General features: G+C 27.2%; 1 protein-coding gene and 1 non-coding gene across 6 annotated transcripts in view; both read right to left on the reverse strand.

Moving 5' to 3' along the window:
- LOC135140650 (putative leucine-rich repeat-containing protein DDB_G0290503) overlaps positions 1 to 22302 on the reverse strand; it is a 59080-nt gene that overhangs the window by 18776 nt on the left and 18002 nt on the right. For 3 of the 5 annotated variants that reach the window (XM_064071290.1, XM_064071289.1, XM_064071286.1), the window contains exons 1-4: positions 17813 to 18055; positions 17691 to 17749; positions 5969 to 6053; positions 5812 to 5918 (exon numbers count right to left, since the gene is read on the reverse strand). In XM_064071290.1, the coding sequence (XP_063927360.1) occupies positions 5812 to 5918; positions 5969 to 6053; positions 17691 to 17749; positions 17813 to 17836 (275 nt within the window). In that variant the 5' untranslated portion in view covers positions 17837 to 18055. Of the gene's footprint in view, positions 1 to 5811; positions 5919 to 5968; positions 6054 to 17690; positions 17750 to 17812; positions 18056 to 22302 lie in introns of those variants that run through there. The other 2 variants (XM_064071288.1, XM_064071287.1) reach the window with 2 other exon arrangements.
- On the reverse strand, positions 6262 to 6333 carry Trnac-gca (transfer RNA cysteine (anticodon GCA)). Its single transcript has one exon. It is a non-coding gene; the product is annotated as a tRNA-Cys (tRNA).

Consider the following 22302-nt stretch of genomic DNA (forward strand, 5'->3'; position numbering starts at 1 on the left):
AAATTTTGAAACGAAAATTTCAGCAAACAATGAAGATTTCCACGTGATTTAAACTTTTAATTTTCAAGGGAAAACCCGAATTTTCGAAAAGAGTGATTTTTAAATTTTCCTTCAACAAAATCAACCGAGATTTTCAGATTTTGGAATTTTGGAAACGAAAATTCCGGCAAATAATTAAGATTTTCACGAAATTTAAAAATTTAATTTTTCAAGAGAACTTCAAAATTTCGAAAACTGGAATTTTTGATTTATCTTAAAGAAGATCGTCGAAGATTTTCTTCAGATGTAATTTAAACATTTGGTTTTCAGAATTTTCGAAAACGACTTTGGATTTGTGCACTTTTAACAAAATCAACCAAGATTTTTGAATTTTGGAAATTTGGAAACGAAAATTTCAGCAAACAATTAAGATTTCCACGTGATTTAAACATTTAATTTTCAAGGGATTTCCGAATTTTCGAAAACAGTGATTTTTAAATTTTCCTTCAACAAAATCAACCGAGATTTCAGATTTTGGAATTTTGGAAACGAAAATTCCGGCAAATAATTAAGATTTTCACGAAATTTGAAAATTTAATTTTCAAGAGAATTTCGAAATTTCGAAAACTGGAATTTTTGATTTATCTTAAAGAAGATCGACGAAGATTTTCTTCAGATGTAATTTAAACATTTGGTTCTCAGAATTTTCGAAAACGACTTTGGATTTGTCCACTTTTAACAAAATCAACCACGATTTTCGGATCTTGGAAATTTTGAAACGAAAATTTCAGCAAACAATGAAGATTTCCACGTGATTTAAACTTTAAATTTTCAAGGGAAAACCCGAATTTTCGAAAAGAGTGATTTTTAAATTTTCCTTCAACAAAATCAACCGAGATTTTCAGATTTTGGAATTTTGAAACGAAAATTCCGGCAAATAATTAAGATTTTCACGAAATTTGAAAATTTAATTTTCAAGAGAATTTCGAAATTTCGAAAACTGGAATTTTTGATTTATCTTAAAGAAGATCGACGAAGATTTTCTTCAGATGAAATTTAAACATTTGGTTCTCAGAATTTTCGAAAACGACTTTGGATTTGTCCATTTTGAACAAAATGAACCAAGATTTTTGAATTTTGGAAATTTGGAAACGAAAATTTCAGCAAACAATTAAGATTTCCACGTGATTTAAACATTTAATTTTCAAAGGAATTACGAATTTTCGAAAACAGTGATTTTTAAATTTTCCTTCAACAAAATCAACCGAGATTTTCAGATTTTGGAATTTTGGAACGAAAATTCCGGCAAATAATTAAGATTTTCACGAAATTTGAAAATTTAATTTTCAAGAGAACTTCAAAATTTCGAAAACTGGAATTTTTGATTTATCTTAAAGAAGATCGTCGAAGATTTTCTTCAGATGTAATTTAAACATTTGGTTCTCAGAATTTTCGAAAACGACTTTGGATTTGTCCACTTTTAACAAAATCAACCACGATTTTCGGATTTTGGAAATGTTGAAACGAAAATTTCAGCAAACAATTACGATTTCCACGTGATTTAAACATTTAATTTTTAAAGGAATTCGGAATTTTCGAAAAGAGTGATTTTTAAATTTTCCTTCAACAAAATCAACCGAGATTTTCAGATTTTGGAATTTTGAAACGAAAATTCCGGCAAATAATTAAGATTTTCACGAAATTTGAAATTTTAATTTTCAAGAGAACTTCAAAATTTCGAAAACTGGAATTTTTGATTTATCTTAAAGAAGATCGTCGAAGATTTTCTTCAGATGTAATTTAAACATTTGGTTTTCAGAATTTTCGAAAACGACTTTGGATTTGTGCACTTTTAACAAAATCAACCAAGATTTTTGAATTTTGGAAATTTGGAAACGAAAATTTCAGCAAACAATTAAGATTTCCACGTGATTTAAACATTTAATTTTCAAGGGATTTCCGAATTTTCGAAAACAGTGATTTTTAATTTTCCTTCAACAAAATCAACCGAGATTTTCAGATTTTGGAATTTTGGAAACGAAAATACCGGCAAATAATTAAGATTTTCACGAAATTTGAAAATTTAATTTTCAAGAGAATTTCGAAATTTCGAAAACTGGAATTTTTGGTTTATCTTAAAGAAAATCGACGAAGATTTTCTTCAGATGAAATTTAAACATTTGGTTCTCAGAATTTTCGAAAACGACTTTGGATTTGTGCACTTTTAACAAAATCAACCACGATTTTCAGATTTTGGAAATTTCGAAACGAAAATTTCAGCAAACAATGAAGATTCCCACGTGATTTAAACTTTTAATTTTCAAGGGAAAACCCGAATTTTCGAAAACAGTGATTTTTAAATCTTCCTTCAACAAAATCAACCGAGATTTTCAGATTTTGGAATTTTGGAAACGAAAATTCCGGCAAATAATTAAGATTTTCACGAAATTTGAAAATTTAATTTTCAAGAGAATTTCGAAATTTCGAAAACTGGAATTTTTGATTTATCTTAAAGAAGATCGACGAAGATTTTCTTCAGATGTAATTTAAACATTTGGTTCTCAGAATTTTCGAAAACGACTTTGGATTTGTGCACTTTTAACAAAATCAACCAAGATTTTCAGATTTTGGAAATTTCGAAACGAAAATTTCAGCAAACAATGAAGATTCCCACGTGATTTAAACTTTTAATTTTCAAGGGAAAACCCGAATTTTCGAAAACAGTGATTTTTAAATCTTCCTTCAACAAAATCAACCGAGATTTTCAGATTTTGGAATTTTGGAAACGAAAATTCCGGCAAATAATTAAGATTTTCACGAAATTTGAAAATTTAATTTTCAAGAGAATTTCGAAATTTCGAAAACTGGAATTTTTGATTTATCTTAAAGAAGATCGACGAAGATTTTCTTCAGATGAAATTTAAACATTTGGTTCTCAGAATTTTCGAAAACGACTTTGGATTTGTCCATTTTGAACAAAATGAACCAAGATTTTTGAATTTTGGAAATTTGGAAACGAAAATTTCAGCAAACAATTAAGATTTCCACGTGATTTAAACATTTAATTTTCAAAGGAATTACGAATTTTCGAAAACAGTGATTTTTAAATTTTCCTTCAACAAAATCAACCGAGATTTTCAGATTTTGGAATTTTGGAACGAAAATTCCGGCAAATAATTAAGATTTTCACGAAATTTGAAAATTTAATTTTCAAGAGAACTTCAAAATTTCGAAAACTGGAATTTTTGATTTATCTTAAAGAAGATCGTCGAAGATTTTCTTCAGATGTAATTTAAACATTTGGTTCTCAGAATTTTCGAAAACGACTTTGGATTTGTCCACTTTTAACAAAATCAACCACGATTTTCGGATTTTGGAAATGTTGAAACGAAAATTTCAGCAAACAATTACGATTTCCACGTGATTTAAACATTTAATTTTTAAAGGAATTCGGAATTTTCGAAAAGAGTGATTTTTAAATTTTCCTTCAACAAAATCAACCGAGATTTTCAGATTTTGGAATTTTGAAACGAAAATTCCGGCAAATAATTAAGATTTTCACGAAATTTGAAATTTTAATTTTCAAGAGAACTTCAAAATTTCGAAAACTGGAATTTTTGATTTATCTTAAAGAAGATCGTCGAAGATTTTCTTCAGATGTAATTTAAACATTTGGTTTTCAGAATTTTCGAAAACGACTTTGGATTTGTGCACTTTTAACAAAATCAACCAAGATTTTTGAATTTTGGAAATTTGGAAACGAAAATTTCAGCAAACAATTAAGATTTCCACGTGATTTAAACATTTAATTTTCAAGGGATTTCCGAATTTTCGAAAACAGTGATTTTTAATTTTCCTTCAACAAAATCAACCGAGATTTTCAGATTTTGGAATTTTGGAAACGAAAATACCGGCAAATAATTAAGATTTTCACGAAATTTGAAAATTTAATTTTCAAGAGAATTTCGAAATTTCGAAAACTGGAATTTTTGGTTTATCTTAAAGAAAATCGACGAAGATTTTCTTCAGATGAAATTTAAACATTTGGTTCTCAGAATTTTCGAAAACGACTTTGGATTTGTGCACTTTTAACAAAATCAACCACGATTTTCAGATTTTGGAAATTTCGAAACGAAAATTTCAGCAAACAATGAAGATTCCCACGTGATTTAAACTTTTAATTTTCAAGGGAAAACCCGAATTTTCGAAAACAGTGATTTTTAAATCTTCCTTCAACAAAATCAACCGAGATTTTCAGATTTTGGAATTTTGGAAACGAAAATTCCGGCAAATAATTAAGATTTTCACGAAATTTGAAAATTTAATTTTCAAGAGAATTTCGAAATTTCGAAAACTGGAATTTTTGATTTATCTTAAAGAAGATCGACGAAGATTTTCTTCAGATGTAATTTAAACATTTGGTTCTCAGAATTTTCGAAAACGACTTTGGATTTTTCCACTTTTAACAAAATCAACCACGATTTTCGGATTTTGGAAATTTTGAAACGAAAATTTCAGCAAACAATTAAGATTTCCACGTGATTTAAACATTTAATTTTTAAAGGAATTCCGAATTTTCGAAAACAGTGATTTTTAAATTTTCCTTCAACAAAATCAACCGAGATTTTCAGATTTTGGAATTTTGAAACGAAAATTCCGGCAAATAATTAAGATTTTCACGAAATTTGAAAATTTAATTTTCAAGAGAATTTCGAAGTTTCGAAAACTGGAATTTTTGATTTATCTTAAAGAAGATCGACGAAGATTTTCTTCAGATGTAATTTAAACATTTGGTTCTCAGAATTTTCGAAAACGACTTTGGATTTGTCCATTTTGAACAAAATGAACCAAGATTTTTGAATTTTGGAAATTTGGAAACGAAAATTTCAGCAAACAATTAAGATTTCCACGTGATTTAAACATTTAATTTTCAAAGGAATTACGAATTTTCGAAAACAGTGATTTTTAAATTTTCCTTCAACAAAATCAACCGAGATTTTCAGATTTTGGAATTTTGAAACGAAAATTCCGGCAAATAATTAAGATTTTCACGAAATTTGAAATTTTAATTTTCAAGAGAATTTCGAAATTTCGAAAACTGGAATTTTTGATTTATCTTAAAGAAGATCGACGAAGATTTTCTTCCGATGTAATTTAAACATTTGGTTCTCAGAATTTTCGAAAACGACTTTGGATTTGTGCACTTTTAACAAAATCAACCAAAATTTTCGGATTTTGGAAATTTCGGAACGAAAATTTCAGCAAACAATTAAGATTTACAAGTGATTTGAACATTTAATTTTTTAAGGAAATTCCAAATTTTCGAAAACAGTGATTTTTAAAATTTCCTTCAACAAAATCAAGCGAGATTTTCAGATTTTGGAATTTTGGAAACGAAAATTATTAGATTTGTGTAGTTTTAAAAAAATTAACCAAGGAAGATTTTTGGAATTTAGAATTTTCCCAACGAGAATTTTAGCAAATTAAGATTTAGAGGTTTCAAATTCCCCACTACTTTTAAAACGGGCGGAAATGCATTCCAGATTATTTTAATGTATTTCAGTCCATTAATAATAAAAACTTTGCACTCAAAACGGTGTTTCCTTTCCGCCAGCCACCTGTTGATAGCGAGGTCGTGTAAATTGGATTAAGTTGGTATGAATGATTCACATTTCGTCCTTGATACCACCGAAGATAATTATTTGTATGCAATGAGGCACGGAATGCGTATCCATAAAAAGGTCATAAAACACTAAACGGGCTAAATAACGGAAAAAAAAAGCTCCTTACGCCACAGAAACCGTCCTCGCCTCGAAAACACAAAAAACTCACCTCCTCAGCGTAATGTTCGAGTCCGTGGCGATCGTCAGCGGCCTGGCGCTCTTCTTGCCCTCATTGTTGTTGTTCAGGGCCGGCGAGGACGCCGAAATCGGCTTTATCTACGACAAGCTAGATAACGCAATCGCGTCGTTTCCGACTTTCTGCATACCTGGACGTCCCTGCTCTTCGCCGGCTTCGTCGGCTTGCTTCCGAACCACGATTTCGACTCGCCGTTGGGTGTCCTGGATCCGGTCCTGCGGCCGAAAGCAGAGTATTGGGTGAGAACAATGAGAGCCATTGTGAATAACAATCAATGACCGATTGACCTTAAACCTTTCAGCGCTCGATAGTGACCGGCGTCTGGGCGACAAATAATTACCGAAATCGTCAATTGTGATTCATTTTGTTGTTGTGATGGAGCGGACGTTGATGGAGAGGAGAAAAAAAAAAGAAAAAAGACTGAGGGGGCACCCGGGTTTGAACCGGGGACCTCTCGATCTGCAGTCGAATGCTCTACCACTGAGCTATACCCCCGATGAACACACGAGCGCGGCGGATGCTAGTAATGGCACGGCTTGAGCCCACGTGTTTCCTTTTTTGGTGACTTTGGATTAAACGTGATTGTTATTTGAATTTGGCGAGACTTATACGGGACAATGATTTTTAGCTATTGATTTTTAAATTGTAGGAATTAATTTTCTAAGTTGTGATGTCATCGATATTTTTTTCAATTGTGACTATTTTTTTAATCGCAAGGTAGGCGTCGGACGTACAATTTAAAGAAATTTAAACAAATCGAGTTTTTCAGGTAACTTATAAAATTTGATTTTGCGAATCCACGACAAAAAAATGGAGTAAAACTCATAAAAAATGATAAAAAAAAAGTTGAAAAAAAAAACTACAAAAATGCATAAAAAAAGGTAAATAAGTGGGAAAAAAAAGGTGGCAAAAATAGACACAAAAAAATTACTATAAAAAAGCCATTAAAAATGCTAAATGAAAAAAGAAGTAAACCACGCAAAAATTAGAAAAAAGACGGGAAAAAAAATAAACCGAGATAAATAAAGCGACGAAAAAAGCGGTAAAAATGCAACAAAAAACTAAGAAAAATTGACAAAAAAAACCTTCAAAAATGCGTCAAAAGAAGTGAAAAAACGGACAAAAAATGCTCAAAAACTTGATTTCAAAAAATGCGTTAAAAAAAAATGTGTTAAAAAAGAGACACAAAAAGATAAAAAAAAGACAAGACGTTTTAAAAAATTATAAAAAACAACAAAAATGCGTAAAATATTTATTATTAAACAAAAAAGACAAAGAAGAGGTGACAAAAAAAAAGAAGAAAAAAACCCTGGTCAACAAAAAAGGGTGAAACAGCGACAAAAAAATAATAATAAAAAGCCGACCGAAAAACGAGAAAAAAGCGACAAAAAATAAGAAAAATGCCCAAAAAAAAAGCAAAAATGCGTAAAAAAAGCTACAAAAGAATGTGTAAATAAAGGCACAAAAATGCCGAACAAAAAAAGGGGTACACATATTTAAACATAAAATAAAAAAATCCTTATTAAAAAAATAACCTTTATTTTGCGACAAGTCCCAGATCCAATTACGGTAAAATTCATAAGAAAAGTATAACAAAAGATTTAAGGAAAAAAAAAATGCGTGAAAAAAGGAACAAAAAAAGAGGAAAAAACCGACAAAAAAGGGAGGATAAAAGAGTCACAAAAATGCCACTCAAAAAAGAGGTAAAATTACGCGCAAAAAATTACAAAAAAGGTGAAAACAAAAACAACAAAATGCAGCATCAATGCGCAAAAAAAAAACAAAACAAAAAAAATGTGTCAAAAAATGACAATAACTGAAACTGAAACGCAGGAAAAACTTTTCAAATTGTCAATGGTAATATTTTATAATTTTTCGTTTTTCAATTTTCCGATTTTTCAATTTTACTTCATATTCGATTTTTCAGTTTTACAATTTTTCAATTTTTAATTCCACTTCCAGAATTGGTAATTTTGGAATTTTTTAATTTTACAATTATCCAATTTTTGGTTTTCTCACATTTCAATTTCTTGATTTAGAATCTTTCAATTTTTCGATTTCGCAATTATCGGATTTTTCCAGTTTTTCGATTCTCAGTTTATAATTTTCGATTTTCGATTTTAATTTTTCAAGCTTTCCATTTTTCGGTTTTTCAATTTTGAAAATTTCCGATTTTACAATTACCCAAACTTTGATTTTTTCGATTTTAAAATTTCTCGATTTCAGAATTTTTCGGTTTTTCAACTTTTCTACATACATAGTTTATAATTTTAAAATGTTTTGATTTTACAATTTAATAATATGATTTTTAATTTTTTCTATACTCAAATTGTTCAATTCTTATAATTTTACAATTTTAAAATTTTTCGATATTTCAATTTTGCAATTTTGAATTTTTCAATTTGTAATTTATAATTTTTACGATTTTGCAGTTTTACAATTTTACATTTTTTTGAAAAGTCTGAAAACTGACGAACCGAAAAATTTAAAAATCGAGAAAAAAAAAACGAAAATTGAAGAAACAGAAAATTAGGTATATATTTAAAAGTAGAGAAATTACAAATCGAAAAACCGAAAAAACGACAAACAAGAAGTAATTGAAAAAACCAAAAAAGTGAAACAGCGATAAATAAAAAAACAAAAAACTAAAGAAACGAAAAACAAAATTGAAATTTGGAAGATCAATGAAATGCAAAACGAAAAACTGCAAGAACTAAAATGTTCCCTAAAAACTGAAAAAAGAAAAAAATTCCAATCACAAAATTGAAGCGAAAAATTGAAAAAACGCGAAACAAAAAAAATATTGAAAAATTCGAAAAATGAGGAAACAAGAAAAAATCGAATAATTGGAGAAATAAAAAATTATGTATAATAACAACTAAGATATGGAAAAATTCAAGAAACGAAAAATTTTACATAAAAACTGAAAAAACGAAAAAATCAAATCCAAACATTGAAGAAACGAAAAATTGAAGAAAAGAAATCGATACAATTAAAAATCCATAAACTGACAAGTCGAAAAATTGTGAAATTTAAAAAAATCGAAAAATTTAAAAATTCACAGGTTGAAAAAATAGCAGAAAAGATAAAAAAAAATCGTTGAAAAAATGACAATAACAGGAAATTGAAACATCGGAAAATTGGAAAAATTTTTCAATTAGTCAATGTACACATTTTAATTTTTCGTTTTTCAATTTTCCGATTTTTTAATTTGACTTCACATTCTCGATTTTTTAAAATTTTAAATTCTCAATTATTCAATTTTGCAATTCTTCGAATTTTCAGTTTTACAAGTCGAAACATGAAAAATTTTGAGAGAAAATTGAAGGTCGAGAAACGGAAGAATTAAAAATTTAAAATTGAAGATCGAAAAACTAAAAAAAGTCAAACAATTGGAAAAGTAAAACATTGAAAAATTCCAAAGTGAAAACAGACAAAATTTAGAAAAAAAGCGAAACATCGAAAAAATCAGAAGACAAAAAATTTTAAATTGAAGTGAAAATCGAACAAGAAAAAAACAAAAATCGAAGAATTAAAAATCTATAAACTGAAAATCCGAAAAATTGAAGAATAAAAAGAGTTTAAAAGTTGAAAAGCCGGTATATTGAAAAATCATAAAACTGTAGACGAAAAACTGAAAAACAGAACAATAAAAAAATCAAACTAAACTGTTCCCTAAAAATTGAAAAAAAAATCCAATCACAAAATTGAAGAAGGGAAAATTTTAAAAAACGCGAAACAAAAAAAAATAGAAAAATTCGAAAAATGAGAAAAGAATCGAATAATTGGAGAAAGAAAAAATTATGTATAATAACCATAAGAAATCGAAAAATTGAAGAAACGAAAAATCTTACTTAAAATTGAAAAAAACGAAAAAGAAACGGAAAATTGAAAAATCGAGAAACAAAAAATAATCGAGAAATTCAAGAAAGGAAAAATTGAAGAAACGAGAAACAAAAAAATAGAGAATTTGAAGAAACGAAAAACTTCACCTAAAAACTGAAAAAACGAAAAAATCAAATCCAAAAATTGAAGAAACGAAAAACTGAAGAAAAGAAATCGATAAAATTAAAAATCCATAAACTGACAAGTCGAAAAATTGAAAAATTGAAAAAATAGCAGAACTGAAAATTGAAACACCGGGAAATTGGAAAACGAAAAATGTTTCAATTAGTCAATCTACACATTTTAATTGTTCGTTTTTCAATTTTCCGATTTTTTAATTTGACTTTACATTCTCGATTTTTTTAAATTTTAAATTCTCAATTATTCAATTTTGCATTCTTCGAATTTTCAGTTTTACAATTTCTCAATTTTTTATTGTTTAATTTATCGATCTGATTTATCGATTCAATTTTCGACTTTTTAAATATTCAGGTCCAGAATTTTTTAAATTTACAATTATCCGATTTTGGTTTTCTAATTTTTCAATTTCTCGATCTAGAACCTTTCAATTTTTCGGTTTTGCAGTTGTCCGATATTTTGCGACTTTTCAATCTTACAATTGTGCAATTTTTCGATTTTTCAGCATTTGATTTTTGAATTTTCGTTCGATTTTTCATTTTTTCAGTTTTTCAACTTTTCTGTTTCATAATTCTGAATTATTTTGACTTTACAATTTATTAGTACGGTTTTTAATTTTTTCGATTTTCAAATGGTTCAAATCTTATTTATAATTTTACAATTTTGCAAAGTGAAAACGGACAAAATGTAGAAAAAAAAAAGCGATACATCGAAAAAATCGGAAGACAAAGAATTTTAAATTGAAGTGAAAATCGAACAAGAAAAAAACAAAAATCGAAGAATTAAAAATCCATAAACGGAAAATCCGAAAAATTGAAGAATAAAAAGAGTTTAAAAGTTGAAAAACCGAAATATTGAAAAATCATAAAACTAGACGAAAAACTGAAAAATCGAACAATAGAAAAATAGAACAATAAAAAATCAAACTAAAATGTTCCGTTAAAATTGAAAAAAAGAAAAAAAAAACAATCACAAAATTGAAGAAGGGGAAAATTGAAAAAACGCGAAACAAAAAAATAGAGAAGTTGAAGAAACGAAAAACTTCACCTAAAAACTGAAAAAACGGAAAAATCAAATCCAAAAATTGAAGAAACGAAAAACTGAAGAAAAGAAATCGATAAAATTAAAAATCCATAAACTGACAAGTCGAAAAATCGAAAAATTGAAAAATTCACAGGCTGAAATAATAGCAGAACTGAAAAAAGGTAAAAAAACAGAAAAAAATCGGTGAAAAAATGACAATAATTGAAAATTGAAACACCGGAAAATTGGAAAACGAAAAATGTTTCAATTAGTCAATCTACACATTTTAATTGTTCGTTTTTCAATTTTCCGATTTTTTAATTTGACTTTACATTCTCGATTTTTTTAAATTTTAAATTCTCAATTATTCAATTTTGCATTCTTCGAATTTTCAGTTTTACAATTTCTCAATTTTTTATTGTTTAATTATCGATCTGATTTATCGACTCAATTTTCGACTTTTTAAATATTCAGTTCCAGAATTTTTTTAATTTACAATTATCCGATTTTGGTTTTCTAATTTTTCAATTTCTCGATCTAGAACCTTTCAATTTTTCGGTTTTGCAGTTATCCGATATTTTGCGACTTTTCAATTTTACAATTGCGCAATTTTTCGATTTTTCAGCATTTGATTTTTGAATTTTCGTTCGATTTTTCATTTTTTCAGTTTTTCAACTTTTCTGTTTCATAATTCTGAATTATTTTGATTTTACAATTTATTAGTACGGTTTTTAATTTTTTCGATTTTCAAATGGTTCAAATCTTATTTATAATTTTACAATTTTGCAATTTTTCGATATTTCAATTTTGAAAAATTGAAGACGAGAAATTGGAAAAATTCACAAGTTGAAAAATCAAACCAAAATTCTAAATCGAAAACTTGGGAAAACGAAAAATTGAAAAATACAAAAACTACAAAACTGTGAAATTGAAGAATCGAAAAATCGTAAAATTCAAAAGTCGAAACATGAAAAATTTTGAATTGAGCTGCAGCAAAATTGCAAATTAAATATCGAGAAAATTGAAGGTCGAGAAACTGAAGAATTAAAAATCTAAAATTTAAGATCGAAAAACTAAAAAAATCAAACAATTGAAAAAGTAAAAAATTGAAAAATTCCAAAGTGAAAACGGACAAAACGTAGAAAAAAAAAGCGAAACATCGAAAAAATCGGAAGACAAAAAATTTTAAATTGAAATGAAAATCGAACAAGAAAAAAACAAAAATCGAAGAATTAAAAATCCATAAACAGAAAATCCGAAAAATTGAAGAATAAAAAGAGTTTAAAAGTTGAAAAGCCGAAATATTGAAAAATCATAAAACTAGACGAAAAACTGAAATATTGAACAATAGAAAAATAGAACAATAAAAAATCAAACTAAAATGTTCCGTAAAAATTGAAAAAAAGAAAAAAAATCCAATCACAAAATTGAAGAAGGGGAAAATTGAAAAAACGCGAAACAAAAAAATAGAGAAGTTGAAGAAACGAAAAACTGCACCAAAAACTGAAAAAACGGAAAAATCAAATCCAAAAATTGAAGAAACGAAAAACTGAAGAAAAAAAATCGATAAAATTAAAAATCCATAAACTGACAAGTCGAAAAATCGAAAAATTGAAAAATTCACAGGCTGAAAAAATAGCAGAACTGAAAAAAGGTAAAAAAACAGAAAAAAATCGATGAAAAAATGACAATAACTGAAAATTGAAACACCGGAAAATTGGAAAACGAAAAATGTTTCAATTAGTCAATCTACACATTTTAATTGTTCGTTTTTCAATTTTCCGATTTTTTAATTTGACTTTACATTCTCGATTTTTTTAAATTTTAAATTCTCAATTATTCAATTTTGCATTCTTCGAATTTTCAGTTTTACAATTTCTCAATTTTTTATTGTTTAATTATCGATCTGATTTATCGATTCAATTTTCGACTTTTTAAATATTCAGTTCCAGAATTTTTTAAATTTACAATTATCCGATTTTGGTTTTCTAATTTTTCAATTTCTCGATCTAGAACCTTTCAATTTTTCGGTTTTGCAGTTATCCGATATTTTGCGACTTTTCAATTTTACAATTGCGCAATTTTTCGATTTTTCAGCATTTGATTTTTGAATTTTCGTTCGATTTTTCATTTTTTCAGTTTTTCAACTTTTCTGTTTCATAATTCTGAATTATTTTGATTTTACAATTTATTAGTACGGTTTTTAATTTTTTCGATTTTCAAATGGTTCAAATCTTATTTATAATTTTACAATTTTGCAATTTTTCGATATTTCAATTTTGAAAAATTGAAGACGAGAAATTGGAAAAATTCACAAGTTGAAAAATCAAACCAAAATTCTAAATCGAAAACTTGGGAAAACGAAAAATTGAAAAATACAAAAACTACAAAACTGTGAAATTGAAGAATCGAAAAATCGTAAAATTCAAAAGTCGAAACATGAAAAATTTTGAATTGAGCTGCAGCAAAATTGCAAATTAAATATCGAGAAAATTGAAGGTCGAGAAACTGAAGAATTAAAAATCTAAAATTTAAGATCGAAAAACTAAAAAAATCAAACAATTGAAAAAGTAAAAAATTGAAAAATTCCAAAGTGAAAACGGACAAAACGTAGAAAACAAAAGCGAAACATCGAAAAAATCGGAAGACAAAAAATTTTAAATTGAAATGAAAATCGAACAAGAAAAAAACAAAAATCGAAGAATTAAAAATCCATAAACAGAAAATCCGAAAAATTGAAGAATAAAAAGAGTTTAAAAGTTGAAAAGCCGAAATATTGAAAAATCATAAAACTAGACGAAAAACTGAAATATTGAACAATAGAAAAATAGAACAATAAAAAATCAAACTAAAATGTTCCGTAAAAATTGAAAAAAAGAAAAAAAATCCAATCACAAAATTGAAGAAGGGGAAAATTGAAAAAACGCGAAACAAAAAAATAGAGAAGTTGAAGAAACGAAAAACTGCACCAAAAACTGAAAAAACGGAAAAATCAAATCCAAAAATTGAAGAAACGAAAAACTGAAGAAAAAAAATCGATAAAATTAAAAATCCATAAACTGACAAGTCGAAAAATCGAAAAATTGAAAAATTCACAGGCTGAAAAAATAGCAGAACTGAAAAAAGGTAAAAAAACAGAAAAAAATCGATGAAAAAATGACAATAACTGAAAATTGAAACACCGGAAAATTGGAAAACGAAAAATGTTTCAATTAGTCAATCTACACATTTTAATTGTTCGTTTTTCAATTTTCCGATTTTTTAATTTGACTTTACATTCTCGATTTTTTTAAATTTTAAATTCTCAATTATTCAATTTTGCATTCTTCGAATTTTCAGTTTTACAATTTCTCAATTTTTTATTGTTTAATTATCGATCTGATTTATCGATTCAATTTTCGACTTTTTAAATATTCAGTTCCAGAATTTTTTAAATTTACAATTATCCGATTTTGGTTTTCTAATTTTTCAATTTCTCGATCTAGAACCTTTCAATTTTTCGGTTTTGCAGTTATCCGATATTTTTCGACTTTTCAATTTTACAATTGCGCAATTTTTCGATTTTTCAGCATTTGATTTTTGAATTTTCGTTCGATTTTTCATTTTTTCAGTTTTCCAACTTTTCTGTTTCATAATTCTGAATTATTTTGATTTTACAATTTATTAGTACGGTTTTTAATTTTTTCGATTTTCAAATGGTTCAAATCTTATTTATAATTTTACAATTTTGCAATTTTTCGATATTTCAATTTTGAAAAATTGAAGACGAGAAATTGGAAAAATTCACAAGTTGAAAAATCAAACCAAAATTCTAAATCGAAAACTTGGGAAAACGGAAAATTGAAAAATATAAAAACTACAAAACTGAAATTGAGAATCGAAAAATCGTAAAATTCAAAAGTCGAAAACATGAAAAATTTTGAATTGAGCTGTAGCAAAATTGCAAATTAAATATCTAGAAAATTGAAGGTCGAGAAACTGAAGAATTAAAAATCTAAAATTTAAGACCGAAAAACTAAAAAAAAATCAAACAATTGAAAAAGTAAAAAATTGAAAAATTCCAAAGTGAAAACGGACAAAACGTAGAAAAAAAAAAGCGAAACATCGAAAAAATCGGAGGACAAAAAATTTTAAATTGAAATGAAAATCGAACAAGAAAAAAACAAAAATCGAAGAATTAAAAATCCATAAACCGAAAATCCGAAAAATTGAAGAATAAAAAGAGTTTAAAAGTTGAAAAGCCGAAATATTGAAAAATCATAAAACTAGACGAAAAACTAAAAAATTGAACAATAGAAAAATAGAACAATAAAAAATCAAACTAAAATGTTCCGTTAAAATTGAAAAAAAGAAAAAAAATCCAATCACAAAATTGAAGAAGGGGAAAATTGAAAAAACGCGAAACAAAAAAATTGAGAAGTTGAGGAAACGAACAACTTCACCTAAAAACTGAAAAAACGAAAAAATCAAATCCAAAAATTGAAGAAACGAAAAACTGAAGAAAAGAAATCGATAAAATTAAAAATCCATAAACTGACAAGTCGAAAAATTGAAAAATTGAAAAATTCACAAGCTGAAAAAATAGCAGAACTGAAAAAAGGTAAAAAAACAGAAAAAAATCGGTGAAAAAATGACAATAACTGAAAATTGAAACACCGGAAAATTGGAAAACGAAAAATGTTTCAATTAGTCAATCTACACATTTTAATTGTTCGTTTTTCAATTTTCCGATTTTTTAATTTGACTTTACATTCTCGATTTTTTTAAATTTCAAATTCTCAAATATTCAATTTTGCATTCTTCGAATTTTCAGTTTTACAATTTCTCAATTTTTTATAGTTTAATTATCGATCTGATTTATCGATTCAATTTTCGACTTTTTAAATATTCAGTTCCAGAATTTTTTAAATTTACAATTATCCGATTTTGGTTTTCTAATTTTTCAATTTCTCGATCTAGAACCTTTCAATTTTTCGGTTTTGCAGTTGTCCGATATTTTGCGACTTTTCAATTTTACAATTGCGCAATTTTTCGATTTTTCAGCATTTGAGTTTTGAATTTTCGTTCGATTTTTCATTTTTTCAGTTTTTCAACTTTTCTGTTTCATAATTCTGAATTATTTTGATTTTACAATTTATTAGTACGGTTTTTAATTTTTTCGATTTTCAAATGGTTCAAATCTTATTTATAATTTTACAATTTTGCAATTTTTCGATATTTCAATTTTGAAAAATTGAAGACGAGAAATTGGAAAAATTCACAAGTTGAAAAATCAAACCAAAATTCTAAATCGAAAACTTGGGAAAACGAAAAATTGAAAAATACAAAAACTACAAAACTGTGAAATTGAAGAATCGAAAAATCGTAAAATTCAAAAGTCGAAACATGAAAAATTTTGAATTGAGCTGCAGCAAAATTGCAAATTAAATATCGAGAAAATTGAAGGTCGAGAAACTGAAGAATTAAAAATCTAAAATTTAAGATCGAAAAACTAAAAAAAATCAAACAATTGAAAAAGTAAAAAATTGAAAAATTCCAAAGTGAAAACGGACAAAACGTAGAAAAAAAAAAAAAGCGAAACATCGAAAAAATCGGAAGACAAACAATTTTAAATTGAAATGAAAATCGAACAAGAAAAAAACAAAAATCGAAGAATTAAAAATCCATAAACTGAAAATCCGAAAAATTGACAGAATAAAAAGAGTTTAAAAGTTGAAAAGCCGAAATATTGAAAAATCATAAAACTAGACGAAAAACTGAAAAATCGAACAATAGAAAAATAGAACAATAAAAAATCAAACTAAAATGTTCCGTAAAAATTGAAAAAAAGAAAAAAAATCCAATCACAAAATTGAAGAAGGGGAAAATTGAAAAAACGCGAAACAAAAAAATTGAGAAGTTGAAGAAACGAAAAACTTCACCTAAAAACTGAAAAAACGGAAAAATCAAATCCAAAAATTGAAGAAACGAAAAACTGAAGAAAAGAAATCGATAAAATTAAAAATCCATAAACTGACAAGTCGAAAAATCGAAAAATTGAAAAATTCACAGGCTGAAAAAATAGCAGAACTGAAAAAAGGTAAAAAAACAGAAAAAAATCGGTGAAAAAATGACAATAACTGAAAATCGAACAAGAAAAAAAAACAAATCCAAGAATTTAAAATGCATAAACTGAAAATCCGAAAAATTGACAGAATAAAAAGAGTTTAAAAGTTGAAAAGTCGAAATATTGAAAAATCATAAAACTGTACAGACGAAAAACTGAAAAATAGACACTTAAAAAAATCAAACATTAATTTAAAAAATCAAGAAGTCAAAGGAGTAAAAAAGCAAAAAGCGAAAAAAAGGGAGTCCTCACAGTTGGCCACGGAAACATTTGTTTGTATTTCGATAACCTGACTCTGGCAACGCCACCGTTTTTAGCTCACAGGTGGCAGCCGATCTCAACAAAACACATTTTTCAACGACTCCAACAAATTCCGTTACAATTTCTCGCTCCAGTGCCGCCACCCATCACGCACTCCTGCTTAACGTGTTGCCTGCCCCTCCCAACCCAATTCCGCCCGGGACCGTTCCGCGTACCGTTGCCCAATCGTCATTATCACACGCAGAACGCGTAACGGTCCTAACCCAGAGTTCCGCCACCATGCCTCCGGCCGTAAACTTCCGCCCCCGTCCCGCCGCGGGAACCTCCGACTTCCGGTACCGTGAGTCACGCGCCTACCAATCATTCCGTAGGCGTAGCGCTCGCAACCCGGAAAACTCCGGCACGCAAAAACTGCACACACAAACAAAAAAGCGCCTACCTGTTCGACGGCGCTTGACCCCTCCTCGAGGACTTCGCCGGCGACTTCCCGGACTCCTTCTGCAAGAAAACGCACCATTAGAACGCACTCGGACGCCCCCGGAGCCCAAAATCCGCACACACCTTGCTCCGGAACAGATTCAGCATCGCTTCGGCTCGAATCACTTCATTATTTCGGGGAACGAGGCGCGGAATGTTGTGTTTGCGGCGATTATCGGCGTAATCGCCATCTTATCAGCGCTGATAACGCGACACGGTTTCGTTGGCGAAAGTAGCGGCAAGTTCAAATGGGAGTCGGTCGGTTGCGGAGTGCAACAACCTCGGAAGCCGGAAAGGTCTTAATCTTGGTGCGCGATCAAAGCGACACTGGCACCACCTGACGTTACGTAATGCCGGTTTCAAGGTCGTTGGGTGTGGAGGCGGCCGAAATTTTTTACCGTTAGGTGAGCCTTGCCCCAGGTCGTAACTGCGACTGAGGCGAGGTTGGGTTTTTTATGGAGAGGATGTACTGCATCCAGGGTGCAAGCGGATCGATAGTGCAGGATGCAGCATCCCCCGGTAGACAGGGGTTCCCAAAATGTGGGGGCGGAAACGAGGAGCATAAACATAGCTTCTGTTCCAAGTTAGATTTTTCATTTTTCGAAGTTTATTTTTTAATTTTTTGAGATTTTAGTTTCTTCAGTTTCTCGATTTTTCATTTTGTGAATTTTCGAAAAACTAAAATTGAAAAAACCGAAAATTAAAATGTCTAAAAATTGAAACGTCAGGATATTAAAAAGACGACAAATTTCAAAAAAGAGAAATACAAAATTTAAAAGTTAAAAAATCGAAAAACTGTAAAATTCTAAATTGAAAACTAGAAAAAATTGAAAAATTCAAAGATAGTAAAATGTAAATATTGTAAAATTGAAAAGCTACAAAATTGTGAAACTAAAAGAACAAAAAATTGAAAAACACGATAACAAAAATATCTAAAAATTTAAAAATTGTAAATTTTTAAACTTACAACACAAAAAATGAAAAATTCAAAAAATGAAGTCAACTGAAAAACTAGACGTCTAGGACATTAAAATAAAAAACTGAAAATTGAAACATTGGAAAATTGCAAAACGAAAAACTGTAAAATCGATGAACGATAAATGGAAAAATATTTTGAAAAATTTATATTCTAAATATTTATACATCAAAAAATCTACGACCTGATAAAACGAAAAATAGAAAAACTACAAAACTGTGAAAATAAAAAATCGAAAAATTGTAAAATTCAAAAATCGAAAACACGAAAAATTTTGAACTGAAGATCGAAAGACTGAAGAATTAAAAAATCAAAATCGAAAAACTAAAAAAATCAACCAATTGAAAAAGCCAAAAATTGAAAATTCCAAAGTGAAAACATTGCACAAAAAAAATAAAACATCGAAAAATAAAAAATTGAGAAATCAAAAAATTGTAAAATAAAAAAATCGAAAAACTGAAAATTAAATATTGAAAAGTGAAGAAACAAAAAATTGAAAAATTTTAAACTGAACTGAAAAATCGAACAAAAAAGAAACGAAAAATCGAAGAATTAAAAATCGATACAGTGAAAAGCCGAAAAACTGAAAATTTCAAAAATTTTAAAATTGAAAAGTCGAAATATTGAAAAATCATACAATTGAACAAATCTAGAACTTGAACAATAGAAAAAATGAAAAATAAAAAAATCCACGAATTGCAAAATCGAAAGATTGAAAAATTTAAAATTGAAAGGGAAAAAAATCTAAATCGAAAAGTTGGGAAAACGAAAAATTTGAAAAATAGAAAAACTACAAAACAGTGAAATCTAAGAATCGAAAAATTGTTAAATTCTGTAAAAATTGCAAATTTAAAAATTAAACATCGAGAAAATAAAAATTTTAAGGTCGAGAACCTCAAGAAAAGCCAAAAAATCAAACTAATGAAAAAGCGAAAAATTGAAAAATTCCAAAGATAGAATAGAAACATTGTAGAAAAAATCGGGAAAATGAAAAATTAAAATAAATCTAATTGAAAAATCGAAAAATTGTAAAATTAAAAAATTTCAAAACTGAAAATTAGAAATTGAAAAATTTAAACATCGAGAACATAAAAAATTTAAGGTCGAAAGTCGAAAAACCAATTGAAAAAGCCAAAAATTGAAGATTCCAAAGTGAAAACATTGCACAAAAAATACAACATCGAAAAATCAAAAATTGAGAAATCAAAAATTGAAAAGTGAAATCGAAAGATTGGAAAATTTAAAACTTGAAAAATCGGAAAGATGAAATTAAAATCTAATTGAAAAATTGTAAAATTAAAAAATCGAAAAACTGAAAATTAAATATTGAAAAGTGAAGCGACAAAAAAATTGAAAAATTTTAAACTGAACTGAAAAATCGAACAAAAAAAAAACGAAAAATCGAAGAATTAAAAATCGATACAGTGAAAAGCCGAAAAACTGAAAATTTCAAAAATTTTAAAGTTGAAAAGTCGAAATTGAAAAAATGTAAAATTGGAAAATTGAGCAAATCTAGAACTTCAAAACAGGAAAAATGAAAGATAAAAATATCCAGGAATTGACAAATCGAAAGATTGAAAAATTTAAAATAGAAAGGGAAAAAAATCTAAATCGAAAAGTTGGGAAAACGAAAAATTTGAAAAATAGAAAAACTACAAAACTGAAATCTAAGAATCGAAAAATTGTTAAATTCTGTAAAAATTGCAAATTTAAAAATTAAACATCGAGAAAATAAAAATTTTAAGGTCGAGAACCTCAAGAAAAGCCAAAAAATCAAACTAATGAAAAAGCGAAAAATTGAAAAATTCTAAAGATAGAATAGAAACATTGTAGAAAAAATCGGGAAAATGAAAAATTAAAATAAATCTAATTGAAAAATCGAAAAATTAAAATAAATCTAATTGAAAAATCGAAAAATTGTAAAATTAAAAAATTTCAAAATTGAAAATTAGAAATGGAAAAATTAAACATCGAGAACATAAAAAATTTAAGGTCGAAAGTCGAACGACCAATTAAAAAAGACAAAAATTGAAAATTCGAAAGTGAAAACATTGCACAAAAAAATACAACATCGAAAAATCAAAAATTGAGAAATCAAAAAATTGAAAAGTGAAATCGAAAGATTGGAAAATTTAAAATTTGAAAAATCGGAAAAATGAAATTAAAATCTAACTGAAAAGTTGTAAAATTAAAAAATCGAAAAACTGAAAATTAAATATTGAGAAGTGAAGAGGCAAAACATTGAAAAATTTTAAACTGAACTGAAAAATCGAACAAAAAAAAAAACGAAAAATCGAAGAATTAAAAATCGATACAGTGAAAAGCCGAAAAATTAAAAAATTTTAAAGTTGAAAAGTCGAAATATAGAGAAAAATCATAAAAATGAAGAGACGAAATAGAAAAAATGAACAATAAAAAAATCCACGAATTGACAAATCGAATGATTGAAAAATTTAAAATTAAAAGGGACAAAAAATTGAAATGGAAAAGTTGGGGAAACGAAAAATTTGAAAAATAGAAAAACTACAAAACTGAAATCTAAGAATCGAAAAATTGTAAATTCTGGAAAAATTGCAAATTTAAAAATTAAACATCGAAAAAATAAAAATTTTCAGGTCGAGAACCTCAAGAAAAGCCAAAAAATCAAACTAATGAAAAAGCGAAAAATTGAAAAATTCCAAAGATAGAATAGAAACATTGTAGAAAAAATCGGGAAAATGAAAAATTAAAATAAATCTAATTGAAAAATCGAAAAATTGTAAAATTAAAAAATTTCAAAATTGAAAATTAGAAATGGAAAAATTAAACATCGAGAACATAAAAAATTTAAGGTCGAAAGTCGAAAGACCAATTGAAAAAAACAAAAATTGAAAATTCGAAAGTGAAAACATTGCACAAAAAATACAACATCGAAAAATTAAAAATTGAGAAATCAAAAAATTGAAAAGTGAAATCGAAAGATTGGAAAATTTAAAATTTGAAAAATCGGAAAGATGAAATTAAAATCTAACTGAAAAGTTGTAAAATTAAAAAATCGAAAAATTGAAAATTAAATATTGAAAAGTGAAGAGACAAAAAATTGAAAAATTTTAAACTGAACTGAAAAATCGAACAAAAAAAAACGAAAAATCGAAGAATTAAAAATCGATACAGTGAAAAGCTGAAAAACTGAAAATTTCAAAAATTTTAAAGTTGAAAAGTCGAAATTGAAAAAATGTAAAATTGGAAAATTGAGCAAATCTAGAACTTCAAAACAGAAAAAATGAAAGATAAAAATATCCAGGAATTGACAAATCGAAAGATTGAAAAATTTAAAATTGAATGGGAAAAAAATCTAAATCGAAAAGTTGGGAAAACGAAAAATTTGAAAAATAGAAAAACTACAAAACTGAAATCTAAGAATCGAAAAATTGTTAAATTCTGTAAAAATTGCAAATTTAAAAATTAAACATCGAGAAAATAAAAATTTTAAGGTCGAGAACCTCAAGAAAAGACAAAAAATCAAACTAATGAAAAAGCGAAAAATTGAAAAATTCCAAAGATAGAATTTAGAAACATTGTAGAAAAAATCGGGAAAATGAAAAATTAAAATAAATCT

This window comes from Zophobas morio, unplaced genomic scaffold (genome assembly GCF_036711695.1).
Source record: "Zophobas morio isolate AGI-343-1 ecotype UQ-CSIRO unplaced genomic scaffold, CSIRO_AGI_Zmor_V1 ptg000040l, whole genome shotgun sequence".
In the NCBI taxonomy this organism is placed as follows: domain Eukaryota; kingdom Metazoa; phylum Arthropoda; class Insecta; order Coleoptera; family Tenebrionidae; genus Zophobas; species Zophobas morio.